Source organism: Phascolarctos cinereus, unplaced genomic scaffold (genome assembly GCF_003287225.1).
Source record: "Phascolarctos cinereus isolate Bilbo 61053 unplaced genomic scaffold, phaCin_HiC Scaffold_4;HRSCAF=312, whole genome shotgun sequence".
NCBI lineage: Eukaryota > Metazoa > Chordata > Mammalia > Diprotodontia > Phascolarctidae > Phascolarctos > Phascolarctos cinereus.
The window spans coordinates 66,673,039-66,689,683 of record NW_027555847.1 but is presented as its reverse complement, the minus strand read 5'-3'; the positions used below and the strand labels follow the sequence as shown (position 1 = coordinate 66,689,683).

The 16,645-nt window shown below is 40.7% G+C and overlaps 1 protein-coding gene across 9 annotated transcripts in view; it reads right to left on the bottom strand.

Annotated features, from left to right (window-relative positions):
• The window catches only part of XYLB (xylulokinase), a 225,140-nt gene that overhangs the window by 164,019 nt on the left and 44,476 nt on the right, over positions 1-16,645 (bottom strand). For all 9 annotated transcript variants that reach the window (XR_013485845.1, XR_013485843.1, XR_013485842.1 and 6 more), the window contains exons 5-8: positions 15,620-15,706; positions 14,108-14,236; positions 8,773-8,838; positions 5,657-5,729 (exon numbers count right to left, since the gene is read on the bottom strand). Coding sequence is in view for 4 of the 9 variants with exons in the window: in XM_078152255.1 (XP_078008381.1) it covers positions 5,657-5,729; positions 8,773-8,838; positions 14,108-14,236; positions 15,620-15,706 (355 nt within the window). In the remaining 5 variants the exon portion in view is untranslated. The remainder of the gene's footprint in view (positions 1-5,656; positions 5,730-8,772; positions 8,839-14,107; positions 14,237-15,619; positions 15,707-16,645) is intronic.

Sequence of the window (16,645 nt, the reverse complement as noted above, 5' to 3'; positions counted from 1 at the left end):
TAACCATGGAAAATGTAAAATTAAGAAAATTACTTAATGGTTAAAAAGATAATTTTTTTTAATTGAGAAAAAAATGTAGGATACAGGGAATTCAGCCTGAGTTATGTAGATAATTGCTTCTATTTCTTTGTACGTTGCAATCAGAATCCTCCTTTTTCCCTATAAACACAGGAGACAAACTCCCAGAATAGGAAGTTCCACCAAAATGAAGAAAGATCTCAGAAAGCCAATAAGAGAGTATGATCAAACTTAGCAGATTTTGGGCTAATAGCAAGCCGTGACTTTGATGGCTCAAAATGGAAACCAGTCACCTTTTTGGCTTCCTTTTCCTCTGCTACAGAAATAATATAACTTCTATTCCAGATGTTGTTCTTTGATATTGCATATAACTTAATCCAAGCTATCTCTGAGTACTCTGAAGTCAAAATAAATCAGGCCCAATTCAATTTACAACAGCACAGCCTTTTAAATGAAAGAGCAGTCACAGGAAAATTGAAATTAATTTTTGGCTTATTACCCAACAAGACTGTCTGAAATAAAGTGATAAAACAAAGATAAAAGAACACCACCTTCCTCGAAAGGAGAAGGAACTTTTTAGAGACTTATCTTGAAGTCCTCTGAGGAGTATTAATAGAGAAACAGAGAGAGAACTAGAATGACCAGAATAATAACTTATATTTATGTAACCACCAGGTCAAAGCTCTTCATCTATTTAATCTCATTTGAGTTTCGTAACAATGCTATGAAACAGGCAGTCCAGATATAAGAAGAGCATGCAACCACACACGTAGTAAAGACCAGAGCTAGGAGTCCAACCATGCATGCTGCAAAGAACTGAGTGCTGAATCTGGAATTCCAAGCCATGAGTTCAAATCCAAGAGCCACTCCCATGACAGGGAGTAAGTTATTTAACCTGTCTGTGCCTCAGGTTCCAAGGAAACAATCTATTATTGTTCGGTCATTATTCAGTCATTGTTCAGTCATGTCCAACCCTTTATGACCCCATTTGGGGCTTTCTTGGCAAAGACACTAGTGGTTTGCCATTTCCTTCTCCATCTCATTTTACAGATGAGGAAACTGAGGCAAGCAGGGTTAAATGACTTGCCTAGGGTCACATAGCTAGGAAGTGTCTGAGGCCAGACTTTCTGAGGTCTTCCTGACTCCAGACCCAGCACTCTAACCACTGCACCATCTAGCTACTCAAGGACTTTGGTGGCATTTATACAATGCTTTAAATATATGATTTTGTTTATTTTATTATTAATATGACAATAATAATAGCTGGCATTTACGTAGTGCTTTAAGGTTTGCAAACCACTTTACAAATATTATGTAATTTTATCCTTACAACAGCCCTGAGGGGTAGATGCTATTATTATCCCCGCTGTACAGGTGATAAAACTGAGGCAGAGGGTAAGTAGCTTGCCTAGCATCACAAAGCTAGTAAGTGTCTGGGTAGGATTTGAATTCAGGCTTAGGTCTTCCTAAGTCCAGATCCAGCACTCTATCCATTGCACCAACTAGTTGCATAGTATGGTTAATTAATTTTATAGTTTTTTCTAATATTAAATCAACCCTGTATTCCTAGTATATAATCTTTGTGACATGTTGTTAAAGCCTCTTAGCTAATTTTTTTTTAAATTTTTGCATCTGTGTTCATTAGAGATATTAATTTAAAGTTTTCTTTTTCTGTCTTGATTCTTCCTGGTTTATGCATCCAAACCATATCTTTGTCATAAAAGGAATTAGGTTAAGATCCCTTCTTTTGCTATTTTTTCAAATAATTTATGTAATATTGGGACTAATTATTCTTTGAATCCTTGGTAGAATTCTTTTAATCTATCTGGTCCTGGAGGGTTTTTTCCTGGCGTTGGAAGTTCATCTGTGGCTTGTTCAAGGTCTTTCTCTGAAATTGGGTTGCTTAAATTCTCTAGTATTTGTTCTGTTAATTTAGGTATTTTATTTTCCAAAATTGCTTCAAGCCTAGAACGGATCCACCCATGGCAGAAGTTGCAAACTTTACTTGTCCAATACAAATAGAAGAATGAGATGAGGCCTCTATAAGAGGCGGCACTTGAGCTGAACTTGGAAGGAGATTAGGGGCTTGAAGACATGATGGAGATGGAGAGCATTCTGGGTATGAGAGACATCCAATGCAAAAGCACAGAGAATGTTGGTCAAGGGAGCCATAAACAAGTCAGTTTGGCTGGAATGTTGAGTGCGTGACAGGAAGCATCAAAAGAGTAAGTCAGAAAAGGTAAGTGGGAGCCAGATTCTCTATTTAATCAGGTACCCACAGAAACCCTAGAGGGTTAGTCTGTTTGAACCAAGCCAATGAAAATAATAGGAGGAGATGGGTAGGGCTTGAGGACAGAGTTAACAGCTCAGAGATTGAGCCTACTCCAGGGAAGGATTATTCACAAATGCACATATGTATGTACATGTGTATGCATGCGTAAGTGCATTTGCACACATGTATATGCATTGCATATGTGTGTATAAATGAATTGTGTATATATATATATATAGATGTGTGTATATAAATGTGTATACACAAATAATTTTGTAACTTCCTGTAGTTCAATTTAGGAATACAGAAGTCAACAATGGGAATAATCCAACCCTGGGGTTTTACAAGGTATGATTACAAGGTATGATCAGTGATAGGACAAGGGAACCATACATACATGTACTTACATACTTACATACAGTAAATATACCACACACATGTGGTATATTAATGAAAAATCTTCAACAGGTCCCAGCAATGCTAAAGTGAACAAAGTTAGAGATCTTCTCAAAGTCCCCAAAATGTAGCTCCTGGATTCCCCCAAACCCTCAGAATAATTCACTATTTGATGAATATATTTTATTTACACTTTCTCAATACTCTGCTTATGCTGAGATCCTTTGCTCCCCTTCCTGAAGCGCCCCTTGCCTCTCATCCCCCATCTTTCAAAGTCTGACCCATTCTTCAAGATCCAGTTCAAATGCAAACTTCTCCATGAAGCCTTTCTTGATTATTTCTAAACTTCTATCGCACTTACTGTACAGGCTGTCTAGTACCATAGTTGGGTGGTTCATCTCCCACACTCAACTGTAATCTCTTCAAGGAAAGTTCTATCTCTGCAGCCTCAATGTCTAGAACGCTGGCTTGTGCATAACAATAAATAGTGAACAAATAGCTATTGAATGAAGGAACGCATGAATAATTGTCTCCTATATCTGAAGAGCCTCGAGGCACACTGAGAGAGGATGAGAGGGAATAAGCATTTGTCCAGCACCTACTATGTGTTAGACACTGTGCTAAGCACTTTGCAAATATTACCTCTTTGCAATCTCACATCCCTGGGAGGTAAGTACTGTCATTATCTCCATTTACAATTGAGGAAACTGAGATAGAGGTGAAATGACTTGCCCAGGGTCACACAGCTAGTGTCTGAGGTTGGTTTGAACTCTGCTTTTCCTGACTCCAGACCCAGCACTCTATCCACTGTGCCACCTGGCTGCCTGTAGAGAGCCAACTAGGAAGGCAGCTAGCGCAGTACACGAAGTTGGAACCTTCTCTATTAGATGATAAGCCTCTTTAAGGCAGAAGCTATCTTTTATACCTTTCCTCTAGTTACTAACACCTCTCACAGAGCTTTGCACATAGCAGACATTTTCCCCCATCACTGCTGATTAATAATTTACAGCATGTACGAGTACATTCAATTCAACAAACATTTATGAAGCACCGATTCTGTTCAAAGCACTCTGCCAGATATGGGAGAGATAAAAAGCTTAGATAAGACAAAGCCCCTGCCTGCTCAGATCTGACAGCAAACTTGACTTTGATTCCTGGCAAAATTCTAAAGTGCTCAATTTTTAAAATGCTTAATGAACAACCAGAAAATGAAACAATGATCACAATGGGCAAACATAGCTTTAACAAGAAAAGGTCATGCCAAACCTTATTTCCTTTTTTAACAAGGTTAATAAACTTATCTGTCAGAGGAATGCTGTTAAGACTTTCCCTAGCTTTTGGCAAAGCATTTGATAAAGCATCACATTCTTATGGAAAAGATGGAGTGTCGTGGTTAGATGAATAGGATGGTTACATGGGTGCAGAACTAGCTGACTGTTCAGGTTTAAGAAACAGTCATTAATGTTGGAACATCAGCTTGGAAGATGGTCTCCTGCAAGTGCCCAAGATCCAGGATTGGCCCTGTGCTGTTTAGCATTTTAAACAATGATTTAGCAGCTAAAGGAATAGAAGGCATGCCTATAAGATTTACAGATGAGGCAAAGCAGGGAAGGATAGCTAACACGCTAGATGACAGAATGAAGATCCAGAAAGATTTTGACAGGCTAGAACAATAGGTTAGATCTAAAAAGATGAAATGCAATAGAAGTAAGTGTCAAAACAATCAATTTCACAAATACAAGATGGGGGAGCCATGGTTTGATAGTTGGTTATCTGAAAAAAAGATCTGGGTGGGGGTAGTTAGTGTAGTATAAGCTCAATATGAGTTATCAGTGTGATGTGAAAGCTAAAAAAAGCAACACCATCTTGCGCTAAATTAATTGAGTCATAGCTTCTAGGAATAAGGATGCAATAGTTCTTCCACACTCTGGGTCACCTTGCTCATCAATGATAATACTATGACTGTATAGGATACATTTTCTATGTCTTCTTTTTTGCTTTCTCTTGCCCCTTCCCCTCCCATTATTTAAAAACAGGTACCTCACAGAAGAAACTCAGGTTAGACTCTAGGGTAAATTAGTTGGGGCTCTGTCCCCCCTGACTCCAGTATGAACTAAAAACACAGTCCAGCTAAAAAGATGGACAACTCCCTGGTCTCCAATGTAACATAAAAGCCCAGAGTCTCAGAGTTGGAAGAGAAATCAGAGTGTATCCAACCCAAGATATACCTACACAAGAATTCCCTTCACATCCTCCCAGATAAGTGTGAATTCCACTTCGGCTCAAAGATCTGTAGTAAAGAGAAACCTTCTACCTTCCAAAGCAGCCTATTCCACCAAGGACATCTCCAACCAAGTACACTTCCTATTGTATATGGCAAGCTTTTAAATACTTGAATGCAGCCATCACGTCCACTCTGACATGATGTCCTCCAGGCCAAACACCTCTAGTTCCTTCAGCCAATCATGATCTTGAGGCCCTTCTCTATCCTGGTTTTCCTTTTATGTCCACTGGCCACCTTATCAGCGTCCTTCCTAAAATGCAGCACCAGACCTGAGTGCAATATCTCTTCCCTGTGTGATCTGATCAGGGCATAGTACAGCCTTCAGGGTGGGTACCAATGAATACAGTGTGAGATACTGAACCCCCTACATAAAATTAGCATTTGAAAAAACTTCTAGCTTGTACATTGGAAATTCAAGAGGATTATGAATTTAAACACTTCCATCCTTTCAAATCAGCCAGATATAAACTACAACAAAAAACTAAAAGAAATCTGCACATCAGTGGTGCCCACCCTCCTCTACCAAGGCCTCTGACATATTATTACACAGACATCCTTGTACCCATAAAATCAGACACGTGAATGCCATAATACATTACACATAGGTAGTCTGAGCACACAAAGCATACTTAACACACGCAATACAACACAAAACATGCATTCTCACAGACAACAGACCCACTTACCATCACTGTAATCGATGGGTGTGTAGGACCCAAGGAAAAGGGAAGCTGCAAAGCTACTAACCAAAGCGATTCTCTGTAAGAGAAACAACACAATGAAGGGCGGCTCACCACCAGACTCACCTTGAACAAGCGAACATTTTATTGTTTTTTTACACAAACATTTTAACAAACATCATTCAAACGTGAAGGACCTTTGACTCCTTAGCAAAAGGCCAAGCCATGCTGGCCCTTAGTCTTATGGATGAGAACACTTCAAGAGGCACACCAAACAGTAGACAAGGGAGTCCTGGGAGGAAAACCATTAAGGTCTCCGAAGCCTGGAAAGGCACCGATCCCTTCAGTTTCCCGACTTTATCACGCTGCCAAGTTCAATTAAAGCAAATTATTGAGAAAGGGAAGGTGATTTTCCTATCAGTTTCCATCTCTCAATGGCTGTTGGCTCTCCTGTTTCACAACATCGCAACCCTCTTTAAATATGGTAATGAGAGACTTTTGGTGACACAGGATGAACATTCACTAAATTCAGAGCAAACACTTTGCACAAGGCCCAGAAGATGCTCTCTCTTTGCCTTATTCTTTTAAGGATCCCTGGTTTCCTTCAAGACTCAGCTCGGAAGTCACCTTCTTTTCTTTTCCTTTTTTTTTTTCGGCTAGGCAATGGGTTAAATGACTTGCCCAGGGTCACACAGCCAGTAAGTGTCAAGAGTTTGGTCTGAGGTCAAATTTGAACTTTGGTCCTCTTGAATCCAGGGCCAGCGCTCTGTCCACGGCGCCACCTAGCTACCCCTGGAAGCCACCTTCTTTAGGAAGCTTTCCCAGGCTCCCCAGCTGCTGGCACCTTCCCTCTGAGACTACCTTCCATCTACTCAAGATGAGTCCTGCCTACACGGATCAATCTACATGTTGCCTCCTCCATTAGAATGTAAACTTCTTGAGGGCAGGAACTTATATTTGGTTTTTTTTCCTTGTATCCCCAGGGATTAGGACAGACTAGAAAAGAACAAGTACTTAACAAATGCTGATTGAGACAAAATTCACACTATCACTTCTGCGGAATTTCTAAAGAAGTAACAATCTCTCTCTCTCTCTTTCTCTATCTATCTATCTATCTATCTCTGTCTCTGTCTCTGTCTCTCTTTCTCTCTCTGTCTCTCTCCTCTCTCTCTCTCTCTCTCTCTCTTTCTCTCTCTCTCTCTCTCTCTCACACACACACACACACACACACACACACACACATACACACACAACTTCTTTATTTCAAATGCTGGTGTAATGACTTTCTATGCTATATGGTCCTATGAGGATGCTAGATTTGTGACAAGACAGCAGTATTCCTTTCCTTTACTCCCTACAAAGCCCACCTCAGCTCTAGACACAGAATTTAGGTTAGGCACCTTTTCCCAAAGCATAAGTTACCAACTAATTCAGAAGAGCAGTCTGTCATCCTGAATAGTTAAATAATAAACTCTATGTTAATTTTGAAGATTAAAAAGGCACTTTGGTTTGAAATGAGCTAATCATTTTATAATTATGACTTAGAGATCAAAATAACTAGGAGATGTGTTGAGCTGATTCATATGCAACTTTTAAGTGCCTGATTTTAGCTACTGCAGGTCTAGCAGTTTAGCTGTGCTTCTGGCTTTGTCTACACCACAGTGAGGAAGGGTGTGGATAAGGTTTTTGGAGGTTCAAGACGTAGTTTCTTTAAAGCTTTCAATGAAGAGCTAACTGAGATGGCCCTATCCAGTGAGAAGGGAGGGGAGGGGAAGGAAGGGGAGGAAAGGGGAAAGGAAAAGGAAAAGGAAAGGAGAATTTATAAAGTGCCTACTATGTGCCAGGCAAATTGGCTTTAAAAATATTATATTATTTGGTCTTTTCAATAATCCTAGGAAATAGTGCTAATATTATCCCCATTTTGCAGTTGAGGAAACCAAGGCCAACAGAGGTTAATTGATTTGTTCAGAGTGATACAGCTAGTGAGTGTCCGAAGCCAGATTTGAACGCAAGTCCTTCCTGACTCCAGATCTAGCACTGTATTTACCGTGGCACCTAACTGCCTCATGATGGGCATTGATGGGCCATTCATAAGAATAAGTAACATGAATGAAGCCTAAATGGTACATTGGAAAAATGGCTGGATTTGGAGATGACCTGGATGTGAATCTCTGCTCTGCCACTTACTGCCTGTGTGACTTTGAGCAAAGGGTTCTCTGGGCCTCAGTTTCTTCATCCCTAAAATGAAAGAGTTAGACTAGATCAGAAGCTGTTCACTTTTTTGTTCATGGGCCCCTCTGGAGTTCAGCTGAAGCCTTTGGATGACTTTTTAGAATAATTTTTTTTCATTTGAGAAATTATTTTTAATGTATAAAACAAAAGAAATTACAAAAGAAACTACAAAAAAACCAACCCGGTTATATCAAAATTAAGAGGTCATTTTTTTCTCACCCAAGTTCTTAGACCCACTGAAATCAATCCATGGACCTTTTGGAGGGTCCATGGAGCCCAGATTAAGAACCCCTCCAGGGTCTCTTCAAGCTCATTATCATAATATAAAAAGAACAGGACCCCAGATCTCCAGATGTGGTATTGTCACAACTGCCCTACTCTGGGTAACAAAGCCAACACCTATGATGGGTGGAGAAGAGTATGCTGGATGTAGAAAAGTTCAAGTATGGGTCTTCCATGACCTTGATGGTGACATCATGTATATATGTCACAGAATTGTTTGGATCAAGTGAGGTCATGTCTACAAAACGGCTCTGTAATCATAATCATTGGACATAACTGCAAAATGTTGTTGAATTTTACAACTTCTCTAGTCTCCTTCGCCATACAACATAGAAAGTCAATTCTTTGAGGACAGGGGGCTGTTTCCTTTTCTGTCTGTGTATCCGCAGATCCCAGCCCGGCACTAAATAGTAACTGCTTTAACAATGCTTGTGGAAATGAAGACAAGTTATACAGAGGATGTGCTATTAGCCACTAAATAGCATTTTCATTTCTGCAAGCGACTATTTTTAGCGCCTATGTTTGGCATGCGTTTTTTTCTAAAGATACACACGACAGAAGGGTTTTCATTAGTGCCTTTCAATAAAAGACATGGACGTTGAACCAACCTCGGTTTGTGAGTAGGCATCGGGATTCTCCTTGAAAATCTTTGCTATCTGGTTTCCTGTAAAACGCTGAGAAAGAAATGCAAGTGTTTAGAAGAGAAGAGTCAATAATCATTAACTCTATGTAATGAGTTCAGTCCAATGCACTCTTGATGCTTAATTTGTTTGATGTGCAATGGAAACTGGCCCCCAGCAGATAACTGACACTAAGCAGACAGTCATGCTCGCTCCTGTGATAAGGCTTGTACTCACCGTTTGGAAGAAGGAAGGCTGAGATTGAGCATCACTCTCCGCGATGCACATCTCAGAAATGACAGTTCTATGGAATGAATCACACTTACTGCCTGCCCCAAATCCAAGACAGGTCAGTGGTTGTCTTGGATTCCTGAAAAGAGGCTTACCAACCAACATATGTGAGTCAGTAGAATGGTGAAGGGATATCATTAATTCAAGGATAACCACAGCACCTTTTTAAAAATTATTTTTCTCCAGTTACAGGTAAAGACAATTTTTAACATTTTTTGTAAATTTTAAGTTTCAAATTTTTTCTTTCTTTCCCTCACCACCCTCCTCCCTGAGACAGTAAGCAATTTGATATAGGTTATACATATTCAATCATGCAAAACATATTACCATATTAGTCGTGTAATGAAAGAAGATACAGACCCAGAGGGGGAAAAAAAAACATGTAAAAAATGCAGAAAGCACAGCACCTTTTTAAGACACAGATTCTCAGTCCTATAGGTATTGAAACATAAGTTACTTAACCTGTTTTAAAGAATTGCCAATTCCTTCGAGGAAGAATAAATAAGACTTCCTCAGATGCTTAAAGAGGGTTTGTGATAACCTAGCTGAACCAGAGCATGCATTCTGCTTAACAAGGAGACATTGCCAAACTTACGGACACAAAAAAATGTGCAGCCCCTCTACCCACAAAAATAGATTAACTTGTGTCAGCTAGGTGGTATAATAAACAGAGGGCTAGACCTAGAGTCAGGAAGACCTGAGTTCAAATCCAGTCTCAGACACTTACTAGCTAGCTGTATCACCCTGGGCAAGTCACTTAACCTCTGTCAGCCTGTTTCCTTGTCTGTAAAATAGGGATAGTAATAGCACCTCCCTCAAAGAGTTTTCATAAGGTTCAAATGGGAACATGTGTATAGCTTTTTGCAAACCTTAAAGAACTACATAAATGCTAACTATTATGAAAGAACAGAAAGCTGGCTAACCTCGAAATATAAAGAGAAGCGTGTTCTTATCTCCTCAGGCTTTACAAATTAAAGGCCTAGTGTTAAACTGACAGAAACAAAGAAGGAGCAGAGCATCCCCCAAAAAGACGTCATGTGGTCCAGTGAAAAGAACACTGGAGTGGGAGGACCTGAATTCACATCCCACCTCTGATGCTTTCCACCTGACCAATCCTGAGTATTCCATACACATATGTACATACATGCACACATGTATATGAATAATATATGTATGTATGTATGTGTACATTTCCCCCAGTTACATGTTAAAACAACTTTTTTTTTAAGTTTTGAGTTCCAAATTCTATTCCTCTTCACCTCTTCTCCCTGAGATGGTAAACAATCCAGCATAGATTACTCAATGAAGTCATGAGCATTCCATTAAACTTCCTCAACCTCAGTTTTCTCAACTTGGCTTAGACTAGATGGCCTTTAAAATCTCTACATGTCTGAGTCTATGAACCATAGCTTCCTATCAGCAAGTCGAGATGCTCTGGTTAAGCTGCAGAGTCATCTCCAGGTGACCACCTCCTTACTAGCACAGTTCTGAGTAAACAGTTTAGAGTCTGCAAAGGAATTGGACACCTTAATTGAATTTGGGGGTTCTATTTAGAAAACAGCATTTGCCTTCAGAGTTTCCTAAACATCCCTCAATGGGGCTAGGCAGGAGCACTTATATCCTGCATATCCTGGCAGGGATCTTGGCTGAAGCTGTTTACTTCTAGGGTATCCTAAATATCATCAGAGGTCTAGGTAAGGGAGCATTTATATTGGGGTCATTAGCTAGTGACTAAAACTTATTGATTAACAGGAATGGTAAATACAAACAAAACAGCTATCTATACAGGGATTCAATGGTCACATAAATGGAATCAAATGGGGCCATCTCCAGTCGCCCTGGTCTACATCTTGCCACTGGACCCAGATGGCTCTGGAGGAGAAAGTGAGGCTGGTGACTTTGCACAGCCCTCCCTCACTTAAATCCCATTCATTTGCAAGTCATGGCATCACCTTCCTGATGTCATAGTCCTCTCTGAAAACAAAGGACAAACAGCAAATGCAATCAATCAATAAGTATTTATTAAGTGCCTTCTAGTGCCAGGTACTGTGCTATACACTGAGGTTACAAAAAAGGGCAAAAGACAGTCCTTGCCCTCAAGGAGCTCACAATTCAAAATGGAAGACAACATACCAACAAACACATACAAGGCAAGCTCTATACAGGATAAATAGGAAGAATTAAAAGAAGGAAGGCACTAGAATTAAGAGGGGTTGGAGAAGGCTTCCTGTAGAAGGTGAGATTTTAGTTGGTACTTAAAGGAAGCCAGGGAGGTAAGTAGTTAGAGCAGAAGAGGGAGAGCATTCCAAATATGGGGGACAGCCACAGGAACTGCCCAGAGATGATAGATGGGAGTGTCTTATTCATGGAGCAGCCAGGAGGACAGCGTCACTGGATTGAAGAGTATGTGTTGGGGAGTAAGGTCTAAGAAGACTGGAAAGGTAGGAGGCAGCTAGGATTTGAATGCCAAATAGAGCATTTCGTATTGTCTTCTGCAAGCAATAGGGAGCCACTGGGTATTCAGTAGGAGGGTGATATTACACTTCAGTAGATGAATGGAGGATGCTTTCAAATTGGGAGAGACTTGAGGCAGGCAGACCCATCAGCGGGCTATTACAATAGTCCAGGTGTAAGGTGATAAGGGCTTGTACCACAGTAGGAGCAGTGTCAGAGGAGAGAAGGGATATATTTAAGAGATGCTGCAAAGGTAAAATTGGCAGGCCTTGGCAATAGCTTGAATACGGGAGGTAAGAAATAGTGTAAAAGAGTCAAGAACGACCCCTAGATTGAGAGCCTGAGGGACTGGGAGGATGGTGTTGCCCTCTCCAGTAACAGGGAAGGTATGAGTGGAGGGATGGGGATTTAGGAGGAAAGAAAATAAGTTCCATTTTATTGAGCTTATGATGTCTACTAGACGTTCAGTTCAAGATGTCAGGAAGGCAGTTGGAAATTCCAGATCGTAGGTCAGCAAAGAGATTGGGGCAGGGGAGGTGGATTTGAGAATCATGAGCATAGAAATGGAAATTAAACTCATGGAAGCTGATGAGACCACCAAACAAAATAGTATGGAGGAAGAAGAGAAGAAGATCCAGGCAGAACCATGAAGGATATCTCTGGTTACAGGGTGTGATGTGGAGGTATAGCATGATAGTAAGCAGGGATCAAGTGAGGGTTTTTTCAGGGTAGGGGAGACATGGGCATGCTTGTAGGCAGTAGGAAAGGAGCCAGGAGAAAGGGAAATACTGAAAATAAGTGAAAGAGTGGTGGTGACAGAGGGGGCAATCAGGTGGAGGAAATGGGATGGAATGGCACTGCTTGAACGAGGAAAGGGATTAGTCTTGGTAAGGAGTAAGGCCATTTTATTATGTGAGATGGGATGAAGGAGTAGAGAATAGCAGAAGACACCTGAGTGATAGGAGATGAGGAACAGGGGAGAAGAGGAAAGTTCACAGCAAATTTTACAGATTATTTTTCCTGCAAAGTATAATGCAAAGTTCTCAGCTGAGAGAGTGGGGGAAGAGAGTACCACAGGAGGTATGAGGAGAGATGAAAAGGTTTGGAAGGGCCATTGTGGAGAGTGGTTGATATGGAAGTTAATATGGGAAATACGGTATGATCGCCTGGCAGTAGTGAGGGCCCAGTTGAGGCTACTCAACATAAATTTATAGTGGACCTTGGGGTCAGTTAGAAGTCACAGTATACATGAAAAATAGGGTTATGTAGGAAGGCAGAGTTTCAGTTGAAAAGCCAATAGACTACGGTTGGACAAGAGGATTTCAGAATTCTTGAATATAGAGGGGGTACATTTGTGGGTGATGGTAAGATCAAGGGCATGACCATCTTTGTGTATAACTGAGGTGGAGTAGATGAGTAGTAGCTTATGGAAAGTGAGTAAGTTGGGGATCTGAATGGTTAGGGTAGTTGAAAAAGAATCAATATGTATTTTGAAGCCCCCTAGGATGGGGACAAGAGTTGGGTAGGAAAGAAAAATTGTAAGCCAGGTATCAAACTCATTGAAGAAGGCAAGGGAGTGAACTGGGAGTCTGTTAGACAACAACTATCAGGATTTTGATTAGGTGGTAGCTATGAATAGCATGAACCTCAAAGGAAGAGAAGTTAATAACTGACAGAGGAAGGAAGAACCTGGAAGTGACAATGGGAAACAAGAAGTATTCTGGCTCTCCTACTTTCAACCAGTGAACCAAGGAGAATGAGTAAAGGTGCAGCCAGTACCTGGAAAGGGTGGCAAGGGATGTTGTGTCATCAGAGAGAAGATGTGTGCCTAGGGGCTCCTCAGAGATCACAAAACAGAAAATGAGGGCCACTAACAATAATAGCTAAAGTCCATATAGCACCTACTGTGTGTTAGGAGCTTTGTAAATATATCATTTGATCCTCACAACAACCCTGTGAATTAGGCACCATTATTATCCCCATTTTACAATGAAGCAAACAGACAAACAGAAGTTAAGAGGCAGACAGAGGTTAAATGACTTGCCCAGCATCACACAACTAGTAAATATCTGAGGTTGAATTTGAACTCAGGTCTTCTTGACTGCAGGCCCAGTATGCCATCCACCACACCACCTAGCTCCCTAAGAGCTACAGCAGAAGGGAATGAATAAACCTTCTTCCTAGCCAGGTAAGAATTTAAAGGGCCAGGGCTCAAAAGTGTTGGGTGGTAATAAGCAACATACAATGTGACCTGGAAGAAGCCAGTTTTCTCATCTGTCAAAAAGTGGTGTTTGGGCTAGGTGTTCACTAGGATCCCATGTCCCTCTGATATTTTTCACTCTTTGCAGCCCCAAATGATGAGCCTCTTTGTACTGATGGCAAATAGAACTAGCATGCTCCATTCCTTTGGCAGTTCCTACTATCCTTCTTTCACTCGTTTTGACATCCCCCTCCTCCTAAGGTCATTGATCCACATTGATCCATTGATCATCCTAAGGCCATTGATCATTGATCCGAAGGTCATAGGAGCCACTGACAGAGACCAGTCTGTCACCATGCCATGCCATGCCATGCCTACCTCATAGGCCCGGGACCCGGTGATATCGCTGAGATTCTGGGCTCCTTTAACGGCTTTCTCCAAGTTGCGGCATTCCACTGTGGTGCTGGAGTCCATCCAGATGGGACAGTCAGAGAGTGAGAAAGAGGACTGAAGGAAAAGAAACCACAAATGAAATGATTGAAGCAACTAGATCAAATGTACAAGTCTTCTGAAAGAAACTATCTCAGTAAGGGTATCTGTCAACAATTAGATAAAAGGCCTGGGCCATTTCATAGGTTCGAGTTCAGGACATACAATACCTCTCTAACTTCTTTAGATGACAGGCACTCAAAAAATAGTAATGTTGCTAGAGGAGAAAACTGGAAGGGGGTCAAAAGACCCTCGGTCTAGCCCCACCTTTGACACTTGCTCATCGAGTAACCCTTAGGCAAGACATTCTCCCTTCCTGAGCCTGAGCTTCCTTCCTGGAATAATGGAGATTCCATAGGATGTTCTCTAGGATTCCTTTGAGCTCTACTGGTCTATGGTTCTACTACTCTATAAATGTTCTTTTCTTCTTGGCTTCTTGGCTCCTACCTCTCTCTCTGACTGCCCTTTGTCTTCAATGTCTCCTCCCTACTCTCCCATGGTCTAGCGACATTTCACAAGTTCAATGACCAGCCCTCTTCTTTTCCGTCTTTAGCTCTGTGTAAATGACTCCTACATCAACCCTCCCAAAACAAGAAACAACAACAAGTAAGTGGACCCCCCAAAAAACAAATAGAAACATGATCACAAACCCTTGACTGAGCAATTTGGCTGTATTTGAGTGTTTTAAGTGGCAAAACCAGAGCTAGAACCTAAAGTCTTTTGACTTCTCACCAAAGGCTTTTCCTACTACACCATAATACATGAATTTAAAAAAGCCAATGGTCAATCATCTCTGATGTTGCAAGGAGACTGAAGAAGGCTTTAAAAATTCAGGGCCCCCTACTAGGCCAAGATTAGAAGAAATTCACTGTTCCAATCAAGAGTAGAACAAATGCTGACACCAATGATAAACATATAATGTTGTTGAACTTTTGTACCTTTACCTCCTCCTGGAACTGAACCATATACTCAACTGTGTCCACAATATAACAATATAACACTGTGTCCACAAAGCAGAGAACGCTCCAAGTCTACATAGTCCACATTTACTATGAGAAAGGGAAGCTACATAGTTTATAGTCATTTCTATATCATCTCTATAAATAAGCCCAATAACAATTACCTTGAGTTACAGGGGAAATAAGATCTCTCAAGTTCCTTGTAATTGCATTATAGGGCCAGCTAACTGCCAGACCAATAAACTCATTTAAAAGCTGCTATAAAATGGGATCCACATATGCAGCAACGCCTAAAATGGCATTTTTGCAGCATTCACCACGCTCTTTTCCTATTATCAGTGGATAAAAGCCATTGGTTGTTATATCTTTCGCCCTGGCCCATAAAATGAACCAGAGCAAAGAGCAGAAAGAAGGGAGGGAACCTGGCTGATGAGGTATTTACCTTTAATTGCTGGTGTAAAGGAAGATCAGGAGATAAATTCCTCAAAGTTTGGCAGGCCCCTCTTTTCCAGTATACACTGCCATGTTGCTATAAAAGAGATAAGCAAACAGAAATCTCTTTACTCAAGTGATTTATCAAAAGTGTATCAATCTCCAGAAACATTTGTTTTTTCTAAAAATAATTAAGTTTAGGAAAAAAATTCTCCCAGTAAGGTTTCTTGGGTGTTTCAGAATAGTAGCAATGTGTTCTCAAAGGCTTTGCAGCAGGACATGAACTCAGATCTTTCAAAGCTAGAAAGGCTTTGAGTACAGGCCTGGTGATGGAATACATGAGATCAGCTTAGCTAAGGGAGAAAGGCCTAAACTCAAAAGAGTGTCCATCACAACAAATTTTTTTCCAACACTATAGATCATGAAAACCATCTGCTAAACTGAAAAAAAAAAGGTGTAATCTACATCAGGGAGAAGCCTAGCATAGTATAAAGAGCACTGCTCAAGAGTAAAAAGACTAGATTTGAATTCCATTCCTGATGCTTACTATCTATGTGACCTTGGGCAAGTCATTTAACTTCTCTTAGTGACAGCTGTCTCATCGGTAAAATGAGGGGCTTAAGCCAGAATTATGCCCCCAAAGTCACTAAACTCTTCATGTCCTTTGACCCAGCAATGCCACTACTAGACACATGCCTCAAAGAGATTTCTTTAAGAGGGAAAAGACCCATATTTGTATATAGATATTTATAGTAGTACTTTTTGTTAATGGAAACAGAATACCCATCAACTAGGGAGTAGCCTTACCAATTTTGGTATGTGAACATAATGGCATTTTAGGGGCAACTAGGTGGCTCAGTGGATAGAGCTCTGGGTCTGGAGTCAGGAAGACCTGGGATCAAGCTCAGACACTTACTACAGGAGTTACCCTGGGCAAATCACTTAAATGTTATCTGCCTCAGTTTCCTCATCTGTAAAAGGGAGGTAATAATAGCACCTACTTCCCATGGTTATTGTGAGGATAAAATGATATCAT